Source organism: Anomaloglossus baeobatrachus, chromosome 4 (assembly GCF_048569485.1).
Source record: "Anomaloglossus baeobatrachus isolate aAnoBae1 chromosome 4, aAnoBae1.hap1, whole genome shotgun sequence".
In the NCBI taxonomy this organism is placed as follows: domain Eukaryota; kingdom Metazoa; phylum Chordata; class Amphibia; order Anura; family Aromobatidae; genus Anomaloglossus; species Anomaloglossus baeobatrachus.
The window spans coordinates 433,549,135-433,567,208 of NC_134356.1; the positions used below are offsets into that span (position 1 = coordinate 433,549,135).

The window sequence follows — 18,074 nt, forward strand, 5'->3', positions numbered from 1 at the left end:
CCAAACAAGTCTCTTCTGCTGTTGCCTGTCCTTAACAGTGGTTTCCTAGCAGCTATTTACCATGAAGGCCTGCTGCACAAAGTCTCCTCAGTTGTTCTAGAGATGTGTCTGCTGCTAGAACTCTGTGTGGCATTGACCTGGTCTCTAATCTGAGCTGCTGTTAACCTGCAATTTCTGAGGCTGGTGACTCGGATAAACTTATCCTCCGCAGCAGAGGTGACTTGGTCTTCCTTTCCAGGGGCGGTCCTCATGTGAGCCAGTTTCTTTGTAGCATTTGATGGTTTTTGCCACTGCACTTGGGGACACTTTCAAAGTTTTCCCAATTTTTCAGACTGACTGGCCTTCATTTCTTAAAGTAATGATGGCCACTCATTTTTCTTTGCTTAGAATTTGTATTATGGCAAGAAAAAAGCAGCTAACAGTCTATTCAGTAGGACTATCAGCTGTGTATCCACCAGACTTCTGCACAACACAACTGATGGTCCCAACCCCATTTAAAAGGCAAGAAATCCCACTTATTAAACCTGACAGGGCACACCTGTGAAGTGAAAACCATTTCCGGTGACTACCTCTTGAAGCTAATCAAGAGAATGCCAAGAGTGTGCAAAGCAGTAATCAAAGCAAAAGGTGGCTACTTTGAAGAACCTAAAATATAAGACATATTTTCAGTTGTTTCACACTTTTTTGTTAAGTATTTTATTCCACATATGTTAATTCATAGTTTTAATGCCTTCAATATGAATCTACAATTTTCAAAGTCATGACAAAGAAAACTCTTTGAATGAGAAGGTGTGTCCAAACTTTTGGTCTGTACTGTATATCTATTGTTTATTTTCCTTGAGACAATAAAAGGCATCATAGCTGTATATACATTAATAAACAAAAGTATTCAAAATATTCAAACCCCATTGCAAATTTGGTTTATTAAAAAAAAAATAAAAAAATCTTACAAACTTTATGCTATTTTCAGTAAACCAATAAAATAAGAACACTTTAACCCCTCAGTGACCGGGACAAATTTTTCGATTCTGACATCTGAAAAACTGTAATGTTTCTATATATCCAAGTGATTTTGAGATTGTACTTTATGTTAATGGTAAATTTAGGTTGATAGGTTGTGTGTTTATTTAGAAAAGCATCAGAAATTTGTGAAACAAAATTTGCAATTTTTAAACTTTGTATGATTATCTCTTTAACCCCTTTACCCCGGGCGATTTTTCATTTTTAGTTTTTTGCTCCCCTTTTTCCGAGAGCCGTAACTTTTTTATTTTTCCGTCAATCTGACTATATGAGGGCTTACTTTTTGTAGGAGGAGTGGTCCTTTTGACTAAAACCATTAGTTTTACCATATAGTGTACTGGAAAATGGGAAAAAAAATTCCACGTGTGGTGAAATTGCAAAAAAAGTGCAGTTGCCCGATAGTTTTTGGGATATTATATTTACTGCGTTCACTATATGGTAAAACTGATGTTCAGGTGTGATGCCTCAGGTTGGTATGAGTTTGTAGATACCAAACATGTATAGGTTTACTTTTATCTAAAAGGTAAAAAAAAAAAAAAAAAAAAAAAAAAAAAAAAAAAATCAGAATTTGCCCCCCTAAAAATAAATAAATAAAAAATAGAGCTTGTGTCACCATTTTTGAGACCCGTAGCGTTCTATGGATCTGGGGCTGAGTGATGGCTTATTTTTTGCGTCTTGAGCTGACATTTTTAATTATACCATTTATGTGTAGATGCGCTGTTTTGATTGCCTGTTATTGCATTTTAAAAAAAATGTTTGGAGGGTCAAAAAAACATAATTTTGTAGTTTGGAATTTTTTTTCTCGCCACGTCCTGTACCGATCAGATTATTTGATATTATAATTGGATAGATTGGGCATTTCTGAATACAGCAATACCAAATGTGTATATTTTTAATTTTTTTTAACTATTTTGTTTTTCATTGTGGCAAATGGGGTTGTGATTTGAACTTAGTTTTTTTTTATTTTTAGAAACTTTTTTTTTTTTTACATTTTACTAGTGATACTACTGCTACTCTACTACTTTAGAGATCAGCAGTCTAATCGCTTATGTGTATTTCTGTTGATCAGAGCTCTACAGCTCTGATCAACAAAAATGCACTGTTCCTTTAAGAGCCGTCACTATCGGCTGTTAAAAGAAGTATGTCATGGTTGCGTCAGGAGTCACCACAAGACATCGAGTTACCATAACAACTATCGGCTCCCTGTGATCGGGGAACAGCACTATCCCCACCACAAACATTTAAATTGCGCTGTTACATTTTGACAGCTCGATCTAATTAACAAGCAGGCACAGGTGGAACATGGATTGACCTGCGACTGTTAGCCCCACATCTGCTGTTCAAAAATGAGCAGACATGTGCAGGGATCACCGCCGGCTCACCACAGTAGCCAGCGGTGATTACTGCAACATGACCGATGACGTCAAGAATGTCATCAGTCATAAAGGGGTTAATCCAGATGGTCACAAGACCCAAATTAGTTAATAAATAACATTTGCTGTCTGCTTTACATCAGAACCATCTGAAAAATGTTCTTTTATTTTGTTAGAATGTTAGAAGCTTTAAAATTGTAGCAGTAAGCTTTCATTTTTTCAATTGTTTAAAAGAACAGAGTCCTCAGTGGGTGATACCTTTTAATGGCTAACTGACAAGATGGTAATAATAGCAAGCTTTCGAGACTACTCCGGTCTCTTCATCAGGCTCAGTATAACACAAAATCTGAAAAGTCACATATTTATACACAACAGGACATAACTTGACTTATTTACTGCTACATTCTACTGTATGTGAAGCAGAACTATCAGTAGGGGGGAAGGGGACAAAAAAAGTGTGGCAGTAAATATTGCAGCAGTTCATAGATAAGGATAGTGAAAGTTTTATTGACCTCTGATTGGGGTCTGGTCCAGAGTTGGGATGCCCCCAGATGGTCTGAGGAGCACATTTCTTAATTGATGTAAAAAGACATAAATCCATGTGACACATTCATTCCTGCTCTGAATGTGTCAAAGGTCATCATAAGTTTGTACTCCCATAGTCTCCTGTAACTCTGGGATTTGAAGTTTCCTTTCAATACCAGCAATTTCATGTCCATGATGCTATGGTCTGGGTTACAAAAATGTTTGTCCACACGTAGATCTATTCCTTTTTTCTCTAATTGTGTGGCGATGAGAATTCATCCTTGTCCTGAGCTGTTGTCCGGTCTCCCCTACATACAGACCCCAAGTTGGACATTTGGTACATATAATTAAGTATACCACATTGGTTGTGGTGCAGCTGAAGGTACCTGGGATCTTGTAGTCCTGATATGATCTGGGAATCTTTATCTTGTCCGTTGTCAATATAAATGGGAAGGTCTTACATTTTTTTCTGGTTGCAGGGCAATGTTCCTGTTGTGGAGAGAATAGGGAGTTTCTGACAATGATGCTTCTTAGATTCGGGGGCTGCCTAAAACACAGAAGTGGGGGGTCTGGAAAAATAGATTTTAATCAGGCATCTTTTTGCAGTAATGGTTGTAGTTTCCGTGCAGCTGCTCTTAACACATCCAGATGTGGATTGTAGGTGATTACAAGAGGTACCCGGTTGTTTTCTTCTTTAGTTTTATAATGTAGGAGACAGTGTAGTTTCTTGATATTCTGGTGGCTCTTGCAATCTGGTTTTCAATTGTTCTTGGTTTGTAGCCTTGATTCAAAAAGGTCTTTCTGAGGCCCTCAAGGTGATTGTCTATCTGTAGTGTTGGAACACATCCGATTGTTCCTGATGGCCTGACTGTACATAAGAGTTTGTGTTTTGGATGAAAACTGTCCCATTTCAGGTATGTTGGACGGTCAATTGGCTTCTGGTACAGGGATGTCTCCATTTCATTGTTCCGTAGTTTGATGATGGTGTCCAAAAAGTTGATTTCAGTGCAGGAGTAGTTGAGTGTTAAGTTGAAGGTGGGATAAAACTGATTAAAGTATTCATGAATTATCTCTACTGGCTAATACAGTACAAAGATATATTTTACCTGTATCATTTTTTCAAAGAATTTTACAAAACCTAATTTTTTAGGGACCAATATATTACGATTTCAAGTGACTTGGAAGGACCTACGCTACAGTTCAAAAGTTTGGAATCACCCAGACAATTTTGTCTTTTCCATGAAAAATCATATTTTTATTTATCAAATGCATTGCATAATGAATAGAAAAATATAGTCCAGATGTTTACTAGGTTAGAAGAAGGGAATTTTGTTTACTTACCGTAAATTCCTTTTCTTCTAGCTCCAATTGGGAGACCCAGACAATTGGGTGTATAGGCTATGCCTCCGGAGGCCGCACAAAGTATTACACTAAAAGTGTAACGCCCCTCCCCTTCTGCCTATACACCCCCCGTGCTCCCACGGGCTCCTCAGTTTTGGTGCAAAAGCAAGAAGGAGGAAAAAAAATTATAAACTGGTTTAAAGTAACTTCAATCCGAAGGAATATCGGAGAACTAAAACCATTCAACATGAACAACATGTGTACACAAAAAAACAGGGGCGGGTGCTGGGTCTCCCAATTGGAGCTAGAAGAAAAGGAATTTACGGTAAGTAAACAAAATTCCCTTCTTCTTTGTCGCTCCATTGGGAGACCCAGACAATTGGGACGTCCAAAAGCAGTCCCTGGGTGGGTAAAATAATACCTCGTAATAGAGCCGTCAAACGGCCCCTTCCTACAGGTGGGCAACCTAGGCTGGCATCCGCCGAAGCATAGGTATGCACCTGATAGTGTTTCGTGAAAGTGTGCAGGCTCGACCAGGTAGCCGCCTGACACACCTGCTGAGCCGTAGCCTGGTGCCTCAAAGCCCAGGACGCGCCCACGGCTCTGGTAGAATGGGCTTTCAGCCCTGAGGGAACCGGAAACCCAGCAGAACGGTAAGCTTCGAGAATTGGCTCCTTGATCCACCGAGCCAGGGTTGATTTGGAAGCCTGTGACCCTTTACGCTGGCCAGCGACAAGGACAAAGAGTGCATCCGAGCGGCGCAGGGGCGCCGTACGAGAAATGTAGAGTCTGAGTGCTCTCACCAGATCTAACAAGTGCAAATCCTTTTCACATTGGTGAACTGGATGAGGACAAAAAGAAGGTAAGGAGATATCCTGATTGAGATGAAAGGGGGATACCCCCTTAGGGAGAAATTCCGGAACCGGACGCAGAACCACCTTGTCCTGGTGAAACACCAGGAAAGGGGCTTTGCACGACAACGCTGCTAGCTCAGACACTCTCCGAAGAGAGGTGACTGCTTTAGGAAAAACCACCTTCTGTGAAAGGCGTGAGAGAGAAATATCCCTCATTGGCTCGAATGGTGGTTTCTGAAGAACCATCAGCACCCTGTTCAGATCCCAGGGTTCTAACGGCCGCTTGTAAGGAGGAACGATGTGACAAACCCCCTGCAGGAACGTGCGTACCTGTGGAAGTCTAGCTAGGCGCTTCTGGAAAAACAGAGCGCTTAGACTTGTCCCTTAAGGGAGCCGAGCGACAAACCCTTTTCCAGTCCAGATTGAAGGAAGGACAGAAAAGTGGGCAAGGCAAAAGGCCAGGGAGAAAAACCCTGAGCAGAGCACCACGACAGGAAAATTTTCCACGTCCTGTGGTAGATCTTGGCGGACGTTGGTTTGCTAGCCTGTCTCATAGTGGCAATGACCTCTTGAGATAATCCTGAAGACGCTAGGATCCAGGACTCAATGGCCACACAGTCAGGTTGAGGGCCGCAGAATTCAGATGTAAAAACGGCCCTTGAGACAGCAAGTCTGGTCGGTCTGGTAGTGCCCACGGTTGGCCGACCGTGAGATGCCACAGATCCGGGTACCACGACCTCCTCGGCCAGTCTGGAGCGACGAGGATGACGCGGCGGCAGTCGGCCCTGATCTTGCGTAACACCCTGGGCAACAGTGCCAGCGGAGGAAACACATAAGGGAGCTGAAACTGCGACCAACCCTGAACTAAGGCGTCTGCCGCCCTAGCTCTGGGATCTTGAGACCGTGCCATGAACGTCGGTACCTTGTTGTTGTGCCGGGACGCCATGAGGCCGACGTCCGGCACCCCCCAGCGGCAACAGATCTCCTGAAACACGTCCGGGTGAAGGGACCATTGCCCTGCGTCCATGCCCTGGCGACTGAGATAATCTGCTTCCCAGTTTTCCACGCCTGGGATGTGAACTGCAGAGATGGTGGAGGCCGTGGCTTCCACCCACATCAAAATCCGCCGGACTTCCTGGAAGGCTTGCAGACTGCGTGTGCCGCCTTGGTGGTTGATGTATGCCACTGCTGTGGAATTGTCCGACTGAATTTGGATCTGTTTGCCTTCCAGCCACTGCTGGAACGCTTTCAGGGCAAGATACACTGCCCGTAATTCCAGAACATTGATCTGAAGTGAGGACTCTTGCTGGGTCCACGTACCCTGAGCCCTGTGGTGGAGAAAAACCGCTCCCCACCCTGACAGACTCGCGTCCGTCGTGACCACCTCCCAGGATGGGGGTAGGAAGGATTTCCCCTTCGATAATGAAGTGGGAAGAAGCCACCATCGAAGGGAAGCTTTGGTCGCCTGAGAGAGGGAGACGTTCCTGTCGAGGGACGTCGGTTTCCTGTCCCATTTGCGTAGGATGTCCCATTGAAGAGGACGCAGGTGAAACTGCGCGAAAGGGACTGCCTCCATTGCTGCCACCATCTTCCCCAGGAAGTGCATGAGGCGCCTCAAGGGGTGTGCGTGACCTTGAAGGAGAGATTGCACCCCTTTCTGTAGTGAACGCTGCTTGATCAGCGGAAGCTTCACTATCGCTGAGAGGGTATGAAACTCCATGCCAAGATATGTCAGCGATTGGGCCGGTGTCAGATTTGACTTTGGAAAATTGATGATCCACCCGAAACTCTGGAGAGTGTCCAGAGTAGCGTCGAGGCTGTGTTGGCATGCCTCTTGAGAGGGTGCCTTGATCAGCAGATCGTCCAAGTAAGGGATCACCGAGTGACCCTGAGCGTGGAGGACCGCTACTACAGTAGCCATAACCGTGGTGAAAACCCGTGGGGCTGTTGCCAGGCCGAACGGCAGTGCCACGAACTGCAGGTGTTCGCTTCCTATGGCGAAGCGCAAGAAGCGCTGGTGCTCTGGAGCAATCGGTACGTGGAGATAAGCATCTCTGATATCGATTGATGCAAGGAAATCTCCTTGGGACATTGAGGCGATGACGGAGCGGAGGGATTCCATCCGGAACCGCCTGGTCTTTACGTGTTTGTTGAGCAGTTTCAGGTCCAGGACAGGACGGAAAGACCCGTCCTTCTTTGGGACCACGAACAGGTTGGAGTAAAAACCGTGACCCTGTTGCTGAAGAGGAACAGGGACCACCACTCCTTCTGCCTTCAGAGTGCCCAGCGCCTGCAGAAGAGCCTCGGCTCGCTCGGGAGGCGGGGATGACCTGAAGAATCGAGTCGGGGGACGAGAGGTGAACTCTATCTTGTACCCGTGAGACAGAATGTCTCTCACCCAACGGTCTTTTATCCGTGGCAGCCAGGTGTCGCAAAAGCGGGAAAGCCTGCCACCGACCGAGTATGCGGATTGAGGAGGCCGAAAGTCATGAGGAAGCTGCTTTGGTAGCGGCACCCCCGGTGGTCTTTTTAGGACGTGACTTAGACCGCCATGAATCAGAGTTCCTTTGATCTTTCTGAGGCCTTTTGGACGAGGAGAATTGGGACCTGCCCGCGCCCCGAAAGGACCGAAACCTCGACTGCCCCCTCCTCTGTTGGGGTATGTTCGGTTTGGGCTGGGGTAAGGATGTATCCTTCCCCTTGGATTGTTTGATGATTTCATCCAAACGCTCGCCAAACAATCGGTCGCCAGAAATTGGCAAACTGGTTAAGCGCTTTTTGGAAGCAGAATCTGCCTTCCATTCCCGTAGCCAGAAGGCCCTGCGGAGTACCACCGAATTGGCGGATGCAACCGCCGTACGGCTCGCAGAGTCCAGGACAGCATTAATAGCGTAAGCCGCAAATGCCGACGTCTGAGTGGTTATGGACGCCACCTGCGGCGCGGACGTGCGCGTGGCTGCGTCAATTTTCGCTTGAGCTGCTGTGATAGCTTGTAGCGCCCATACGGCTGCGAATGCTGGGGCAAAAGAAGCGCCGATAGCTTCATAGATGGATTTCAACCAGAGCTCCATCTGCCTGTCAGTGGCATCTTTGAGTGAAGCCCCATCTTCCACTGCAAGTATGGATCTAGCCGCCAGTCTGGAGATTGGAGGATCCACTTTGGGACACTGAGTCCAACCTTTGACCACGTCAGGGGGAAAGAGATAACGTGAATCCTTAAGGCGCTTAGAAAAAACGCTTATCTGGACAATCATGGTGATTCTGGACTGCCTCTCTGAAATCAGAGTGGTCCAGAAACATACTCGGTGTACGCTTGGGAAACCTGAAACGGAATTTCTCCTGCTGAGAAGCCGACTCCTCCACCGGAGGAGCTGAGGGAGAAATATCCAACATTTGATTGATGGACGCAATAAGATCGTTCACTATGGCGTCACCATCAGGAGTATCAAGGTTGAGAGCGGCCTCAGGATCAGAATCCTGATCAGCTGTCTCCGCATCATCCACCAGAGATTCCCCCCGCGGAGACCCTGAACAATATGAAGATGTCGAGGGAATTGCCAAGCGAGCTCGCTTAGTCGGTCTGGGGCTGGGGTCTGTGTCAGAGCCCTCAGCCAGGTATCTATGAGAATCCCCGGGGGGACATTGTTGGTCCAACTGAGGGGGGCCAGGGAACAATGATTCAACAGTGTCCCTGTGCTGAGATACCGGTCTGGACTGCAAGGCTTCTAGTATCTTAGCCATAGTCTCAGAGAGTTTATCCGTAAAGACTGCAAACTCCGTCCCTGTCACCTGGATAGTGTTAGCAGGTGGTTCCCCCTGGGCCCCCCCTAGCAGAGGCTCCAGCTGAGTAAGTGCAGCAGGGGCCGAGCAGTGCCCACAGTGAGGGTCAGTGGAACCTGCCGGTAGTGGCGTCGTACATGCGGCGCAGGCAGCATAGTAATCCTGTGTTTTGGCACCCCTGCCTTTTGTGGGCGCCATGCTATTGTCTTCCCTGAGCACACAATAGGGTATATAGCCAGAAATCAACTGTGCACCATACAGTGTAAATAAACATATAATTTATAATTACACTTCTGCACAATGGGGCTAGCACCACAGGTGCTGCTTACCACCCGCTTAAGCGGTTGTGAGGCCACCAGAATCCCTGCCTGGGTCTCCCAGAAAATGTCCCCCTCTGCAGCGTCCGAGGAGCTGACAGGAATGGCTGCCGGCGTCCTGAGGAGAGGAGGGAGCCGTGGGCGTGACCCAGAAAGTGCGGGAACTGGAGCCCCACTGTGCACAGTGAGGAGGGTGGAGTATGCAAAGCATGCTCCAGCCCTCATTGCTGCTCGTCCCGAACAGCGTCCCGCCCTTCCCCTGCCTGTCAGGGCTGGGGGTGGGAGGAAAAGAGACTAGGCCGCAGAAGCCGGGGACTCGAGTAATAAACGCGGCCGCCGTAAAAGCGCGGCCGCGCGGAAGTCCCCGGCGCACTACAAGTCCCAGCCGCGCCTCAGTGTTAAACATGGCAGCGGCGGTCAGCGCGGTCGTCCCCAAACACAAACACACTCAGCGACGCTGAGTGTGTAATGGCACATTTAACCCGGTCAGCGCCGCGGTCCCCGGTGCACTAGCACACCCAGCAATGCTGGAGTGTTGCTGTGCGCGGTCCCCACGGGGACACAGAGTACCTCCAAGTAGCAGGGCCATGTCCCTGAACGATACCCGGCTCCTATCCAGCAGGCTCCGCATGAGTTGTGGATGAAGCACGGTCTCAGTGCCTGGAGACCGATAGGATCCCACTTCACCCAGAGTAATTCCCAAAAATTGTCATATGCTTCACGATATATATGTAGATACAGCCCAGCACTAATGTAAATTGTGGTAACAATTAAAATATAACCTTTATTGGTTCATAGTTAAAAATATTAAACCACACAACACATACGGTTGTAGAACAACCAAGTAAAAATGGAGCAAATGTAAAACGCTCCTAATATCACCATGGAAGGACAAACCTCACACTGGGGGGGAGGATAGAGTAACCTCCCACCACGGTGATAGAGAAACAAACAACCCCAACCAGGTTGTAAAAATTACTGAATTATACACACAAGACAGTATAGTCCAAAAGACAAAATTCTAAAGATGTATGAAGAAAAATTATTTTAGTTGTCCAATATATAGAGGGGGGGGCCAAACACAACAGCCTCACAATGCCCCTCAATTGGCAACCATCTGACCTGATGTGCTCCTAGACCTCCCAACGCGTTTCATAATATGCTTATTCCTCAGGGGACTATGGTCAAAAGAGAGCTGCAAATAATAAACACAAGGGTCCGGTTGCTATTCAAGTACAGTGTATAGCAAAAAGGACGTATAAAGCAAAAAGCAACGTATTTACCTTCAGTTAGACAGACTTCCAGCATATTATGTCTGGGCCTTGGCATACAGCACCAGACTTTCAAAACTCCCACCCTTAAATATCCTGTGAGTGTGCAGAGGAACGCCCTCCCAATCACAATGAGGCTAATAATAATTATCTACCACATGTATGAAGGTGTTCCTTTACTCGACCCCCTCGCATTTCTCTGACCAAGCAGAGGACTTACGTAGCCGTTTCAGGGAAAGGGGTTATCCCGATCAGGTCCTTTCCCAAGCATTTCAGACGGCACTATCAAGAGATAGGACAAGTCTATTAGTTCCCTCATTAAAGAAGGAAGGGACAATGGATGGGAAGTTCCGCTTTATCACCACTTTCAATAACTGCTCCATGGAAGTACGTAAGATTCTTGAGCGACACTGGGCCATCCTGAAAATGGATTTGGATATTGGTGATGTAGTGGGAACTCTTCCAAAATGTACCTATCGGCGAGGTCGCTCCATTGGTGATAGAGTCGTACACAGCCACTTTGTACGTCCCAAAGAAATCAGTTGGTTACACTCGGACATCAAAGGATGTTACAAATGCAGTGGCTGTGTCGCTTGCCCGCATATTCAGACTGGTAAAAGCTTCTCGAGCTCCGTAACAGGAGAAATTTTTCAGATCAGAGAGTTTATAAACTGTCGCTCGAGAGGCGTAATATATAAGGCAAGATGTAGCTGCGGTCTAGAATATGTGGGCAAAACAAGCAGAGAGTTCAGGAGGCGTGTTGGAGAACACCTTCGGGATATAGCCAATAAAAGAGACTGTCTGAAGGTAAATACGTTGCTTTTTGCTTTATACGTCCTTTTTGCTATACACTGTACTTGAATAGCAACCTGACCCTTGTGTTTATTATTTGCAGCTCTCTTTTGACCATAGTCCCCTGAGGAATAAGCATATTATGAAACGCGTTGGGAGGTCTAGGAGCACATCAGGTCAGATGGTTGCCAATTGAGGGGCATTGTGAGGCTGTTGTGTTTGGCCCCCCCCTCTATATATTGGACAACTAAAATAATTTTTCTTCATACATCTTTAGAATTTTGTCTTTTGGACTATACTGTCTTGTGTGTATAATTCAGTAATTTTTACAACCTGGTTGGGGTTGTTTGTTTCTCTATCACCGTGGTGGGAGGTTACTCTATCCTCCCCCCCAGTGTGAGGTTTGTCCTTCCATGGTGATATTAGGAGCGTTTTACATTTGCTCCATTTTTACTTGGTTGTTCTACAACCGTATGTGTTGTGTGGTTTAATATTTTTAACTATGAACCAATAAAGGTTATATTTTAATTGTTACCACAATTTACATTAGTGCTGGGCTGTATCTACACTTCACCCAGAGCCCTAAGGGGGATGGGGAAGGAAAAACAGCATGTGGGCTCCAGCCTCCGTACCCGCAATGGATACCTCAACCTTAACAACACCGCCGACAAGAGTGAGGTGAGAAGGGAGCATGCTGGGGGCCCTATATGGGCCCACTTTTCTTCCATCCGACATAGTCAGCAGCTGCTGCTGACTAATCTGTGGAGCTGTGCTGTGCATGTCTGCCTCCTTCGCACAAAGCAAAAAACTGAGGAGCCCGTGGGAGCACGGGGGGTGTATAGGCAGAAGGGGAGGGGCGTTACACTTTTAGTGTAATACTTTGTGCGGCCTCCGGAGGCATAGCCTATACACCCAATTGTCTGGGTCTCCCAATGGAGCGACAAAGAAATAATGATTTTTACTTGAAATAATAATATTCTCCTTCAAACTTTGCTTTCGTCAAAGAATGCTCCCTTTGCAGCAATTCCAGCTTTGCAGACCTTTGGCATTCTAGCTGTTAATTTCCTGAGTTAATCTGGAGATATTTCACCCCATGCTTCCAGAAGCCCCTCCCACAAATTGAATTGGCTTGATGGGCACTTTTTGCATACCATACGGTCAAGCTGCTCCCACAACAGCTCAATAGGGTTGAGATCTGGTGACTGGGCTGGCCACTCCATTACAAATAGAATACCAGCTGCCTGCTTCTTCCCTAAATAGTTCATGCATAATTTGGAGGTGTGTTTTGGGTCATTGTCCTTTTGTAGGATAAAATTAGCTCCAATCAAGTGCTGTTCACAGGATACAACATGGCGTTGCAAAATGGAGTGATAGCCTTCCTTATTCAAAATCCCTTTTACATTGTACAAATCTCTCACTTTACCAGCACCAAAGGAACCTCAGACCAGCACAGTACCTCCACCATGCATAACAGATGGTGTCAGGCACTCTTCTAGCATCTTTTGAGTAGTTCTGCACTCACAAACATTCTTCTGTGTGATCCAAACACCTCAAACTTCAATTCATCTGTCCATAACATTTTTTTCCTATGTTCCTCTGTCCAATGTCTGTGTTCTTTTGCCCAAATTAATCTTTTCCTTTTATTAGCCAGTCTCAGATATGGTTTTTTCTTTGCCACTGTACCCTGAAGGCCAGCCTCCCGGAGTCGCCTCTTCACTGTAGACATTGACACTGGCGTTTTGCGGGTACTATTTAATGAAGCTGCCAGTTGAGGACCTGTGAGGTGTCGATTTCTCAAACTAGAGACTCTAATGTACTTGTCTTGTTGCTCAGTTGTGCAGCGAGGCCTTCCGCTTCTCTTTCTACTCTGGTTAGAGCCCGTTTGTGCTCTCCTCTAAAGGGATTAGTAAACACCGTTTGTAGGAAATCTTCAGTTTCTTGGCAATTTCTCGCATGGAATATCCTTCATTTTTAAGAACAAAAATAGACTGTCAAGTTTCACATGAAAGTTCTCACTTTTTCTGGCCATTTTGAGAGTTTAATGGAACCAACAAATGTAATGCTCCAGATTCTGAACTAGGCCAAAGAAAGGTCAGTTTTATAGCTTCTCTATTCAGCAAAAACTGTTTTCAGCTGTGCTAACATACTTACACAAAGGTTTTCAAGGGATTTCTAAACATCCATTAGCCTTCGAACACAGTTAGCAAATACAATAAACACAATGCACCATTAGAACACTGGAGTGGTGGTTGTTGGAAATGGGCATCTATACCCCTATGTAGATATTGCATTCAAAACCAGATGCTTGAAGCTAGAATAGTCATTTACCACATTAGCAATGTGTAGAGTGTATTTCTGTTTAATTTAATGTTAGCTTCATTGAAAAAAATGTGCTTTTCTTTCAAAAATAAGGAAATATCTAAGTGACCCTACACTTTTGAACTGTAGTGTATAGATTGGAAAATCCCCCAAATGAATACCATTTTAAAAACAGGACCTCTCGACATATTTACAACTGCTGTCAGCTAGTTTATTAACCCTTCAGCTGCTTTTCAGGAATTAATGCAAAGTGACATGACAAGAAAGAAAAATGTTATTTTCACCACCTAAGTGTTGCTAACTTGAAAGGTCACCGTAGCCGGCAGACTTTAAAGGCCGTTATTTGACCATCAATTACTATGGCAACCATCAGGACTATACAATCATGATCTCAGGACGCCAAAGAGGTTAAAGAGGAAGCCCCCTCCAACTGTTAACCATCTAAATGGCGTAGTCACTAACACCAGCATTTAAGGGGTTAAGCAGCCATGGTTGGAACCAAAAAGGGATGCAGCAGGGTGTCACCCATCAGGGGATGCTATTCACTTATATCTCAAGTCAGTTAAGTTGTATTGGTGATCACTAAAGGGTTAAAGGTTTATATAATGCCACACAACTAATATAAAACAAGTGGTTTCTCCAAATTCAAACACAAAATGTCGGTTTCAATGACCTGCAGTCTCAAAATTATTCAACCCTTTAAGGACAAGTGCCTGTAGTCCTCAATAGAGCTTCTTTAGCAGCTAACAAGATGTATAGCCAGCCCCCAGCTTCAGGCATCTTTCCTGAGTAATCTTAACTTATTTCTTATTACTCATGGGCAATGGCCTCTACTTTACTAACAATCTTGTGTTGCCAAAAGAATGGTCCAAAAAGTTACATGATGAGATAATAAAGGCCTTGCACAAAGAAAAAAAAATAGCAAAGACATTGGATGTTCCTACAGAAACAGAGGAAAGTTAACAAGGTTAAAAAGCGACACTGGCTACACTATCTGGACAATGCAGACAGAGGAAGCCATTAAAAACTATTCAGATTTTAAATTTTTTTTGAACACCGGTGCTTCACTGACTAAAAGCAATACATGTAATCTTCCATATGGTACGATTGTGTTTTATTTTTTCCTAAATTGTACTAAAAGATTTGTTGCTGAATAAACATCCATGTTTGTGCATACTTTAGACCGTTGTCCTAGTGATTGTAACTAGAAAATAAACATTTAATGAAATCTTGTCATGTCCAAGACTAATTGCATATTACCCAACTGGAGCTCTATGAGGAAATGCTTTTTACTTTATATTCAAAAACAGTTGTGTGCAATTTACCTACCAAGATAAAAATATCAGTTGCCTGGACCTGTGCAAGAATGTGGTCAGATTAATCCCTTTTGTCATATACAGTGTATTGAAAAAGTATTCATTCCTTTGAACTTTTCCACATTTTTTCACATTACATCCAAAACTGTGATAAATCAACACAGAGAACTAATTGTGAACTTGAAAGGAAATGATACATGGCTTTCTAAATATTTTAAAAATATAAATCTGAATATTGTGACTTGCATTTGTATTCAGCCCCCTTAAGTTAGTACTTTGTAGGACCACCTTTCACTGCAAGTCTTTTGGGTTATGTCTCTCCAGCTTAGCACATCTGGAGACTGACATTTTTGCCCATTCTTCTTTGCAAAATGTAGATCAGTGAGATTGGATGGAGGCGTCTGTGAACAGTAGTTTTCAAGTCTTGTCACAGATTCTCAATGGGATTTAGATCTGGACTGTGACTGGGTCATTCACACACATGAATATGCTTTGATCTAAACTATTCTATTGTAGCTCTGGCAGTGTGTTTGGGGTCATTATCCTGTTGGAAGGTGAACCTACGACCCGGTCTAAAGTCTTTGTAACCTCTAACAGATTTTCCTATGGGACTGCCCTATATTTAGCTTCATCCATCTTCCTATCAGCTTTGACTAACTTCGCTGTCCTTGCTAGAACAATGGTGGACGTCCATATCTTGGTAGACTGCAGTTGTGTCATACTCCCTCCATTACTAGATGATGGATTGAACAGTGCTCCATGAAATATTCAGAGCTTGGGCTATTTTTTTATATGCTAACACTGCTTAACTCTTCTCCACAACTTTATCCCTGACCTGTCTGGTGTGTTCCTTGGTTTTAATGATGCTGTTTGATCCCTAATGTTCTCAAACCAACCTCTGAGGCCTTGACAGAACAGTTGTAGTTATACGGAAAAAAAAAATTTACACAAAAGGTGGACTCTATTAATTATGTGACTTCTGGAAGCAATTGGTCACTCCTAATGATTGTATTTAGAGGTATCAAGTCTACAGCGGGCTGAATACAAATGCACGTCACAATTTTCAGATTTATATATTTAAAAAAACACGTATTTTTTACTTTACATGTCACAAATACTTGCTACTTAGTGTTGGTATATCACATAAAATTCCAATAAAATATATTTAGGACTGTGGGTGTAACGTGAAACATTTTTGAAAAGTTAATATGATGAAGGTATGAGGAAGCCAAGATTTGGCGATACCTATAGAGATTGAAATACGACCCTGTGAGCAACAGAACAACTACTTCATCTATAGCCCTATCTACTAGATTGGTATTTATTCATTCACTATCGGTATTCTCCATGTGTACTTTGATGCAATGTTATTTTTTTGATACTTTATGCTTGGATTCCATGTGATTCATTATTTTGATCATAGACCGTGATCTTCCCTGTACACATCGATTTGTGCAGGCTTTTAACTTATTGTAATTAGTGTTTTTGTGTACATCTACGGATTCTTCTTATAAAATCTTTAAAAAATTGCTGATTTTATTTTACTTCCTTGGGATGTGCTTTTTTCAAACATAGTTCTCATTTTCGCTTTTCTTAATTCTGGAGAGAATAAGTCACTTAGGATTTTATTTATGGATCTGTCTACAGGGGGGATGAATAGAAATGCACGTCAATATTTTCAGATTTATATTTGTAAAATAATTAGAAAATCATGTATTATTTCCTTTACACCACAAATACTTGTTACTTAGTGGTGGTGCATCACATAGAATCCCAATAAAATAAATTCAAGTTTGTGGTAGTAATGTGAAAAAAAAAGTGGAAAAGCTCACGGGGTGTGAATACTTTTTGTTTAAAACCCCCCCCCCACCCCAAAAAAGAAAAACTTACCGGCAGCATGCAGCTGATCTGCCAGATCATACAGTAGTTTAAAGTTCTCGCCATTCTTCAGACCTCGACCTAGGATTGAGAATAAAGGGTTTTCTCATAAAGATAAAATAGTTACAATTGGAAAGTCCTTGTAAAAATAAATAACTTTGCAATTTACCTCCTAAAATTTCTCTCCTTTCTTAACTATGGAGGAATTTTTCATTTAATTTTATACCTCGTTGCATAGTTTGCTGGCCACCTCTGCAGTGTATCAAAGGTGAACAGACTGCTAGGCAAGGCACGCATGTTTGCAAGCTCTTTGAAGCTGGGCAACATCACTAAAGTCATAATTTATATAAAGTGAAAGCTGCACACCAAAATTCAGAAAAATATGAATACGCATAACAGCTCTATGATACATAAAGATCTGAAAAATACAAATTAGCCAGTGACTTGTACCCTTCCAAAGCCACCTGTGCCAGCAGCATGGAAAAGCGCACAGTTTGGGCCAGTTGCTCAGCCATACCGCCAGCCTCAACTATCAATCATAAGGAGTGAACCTTTCCCATGATGGAAGACGATGGAGAGGGGAGTGGTGTGCACCTGAGAAAAAAAAACTAGTATAACCCTTTAAAAATGCAAACCATATGCTAGTTATGTTTATCATTTCCATGTACCGTATAGCCATTAAAGGGAACCTGTCACCAGACTTGGTGACCATAAGCTGCGGCCACCACCAAAGAACTCTTATATACAACATTCCAGAATACTGTATATAAGAGTTCAGGCCGCTGTGTAGAGCGTAAAAAATACCTTTATTATACTTGTGACGACACAGACTTTTTCAATGTGTGTCGTGGGTTAAATTTCTTACATTAGCCAGACATATTGTTCTCCTATGTGTTAACTCATGCTTGCTAAACTATTGTTTCTGTCAGACCCTTCTGAGCATTCATTGTAATGTAGTTGTGTATTGCTAATCTAATGTAAATTACCTCAGTGGCCATTGTCTAGTCTGTGTATTGCAGACTACATGTAAATATCCTCAGTCTTTCTGTCCACATCATTTAAATGAACATTATCCATGCAGCTTGAAATTCATCCAATAGGAGAAGCAACCTTGTACAACCAATCCGATAAGGGCACAGTATATCCTAAGGGAAGGCGCGGGCTATGAAAAGGGACTTCTTGGAGTCACCAGTTGTTGATGGATGTTGCATGATCCAGTCTAAGCTCTTAGGAGGTGGCTAGGGGATCAGAACCAGGATGCCTTGTGGACTCGGTCTAGGGACTTAGG

The 18,074-nt window shown here is 43.8% G+C and overlaps 1 protein-coding gene across 1 annotated transcript in view; it reads right to left on the reverse strand.

Annotated features, from left to right (window-relative positions):
* ETFA (electron transfer flavoprotein subunit alpha) overlaps positions 1-18,074 on the reverse strand; it is an 82,887-nt gene that overhangs the window by 23,177 nt on the left and 41,636 nt on the right. The window contains exon 8 of the mRNA XM_075342647.1: positions 16,799-16,867. Coding sequence (XP_075198762.1) covers positions 16,799-16,867 — 69 coding nt within the window. The remainder of the gene's footprint in view (positions 1-16,798; positions 16,868-18,074) is intronic.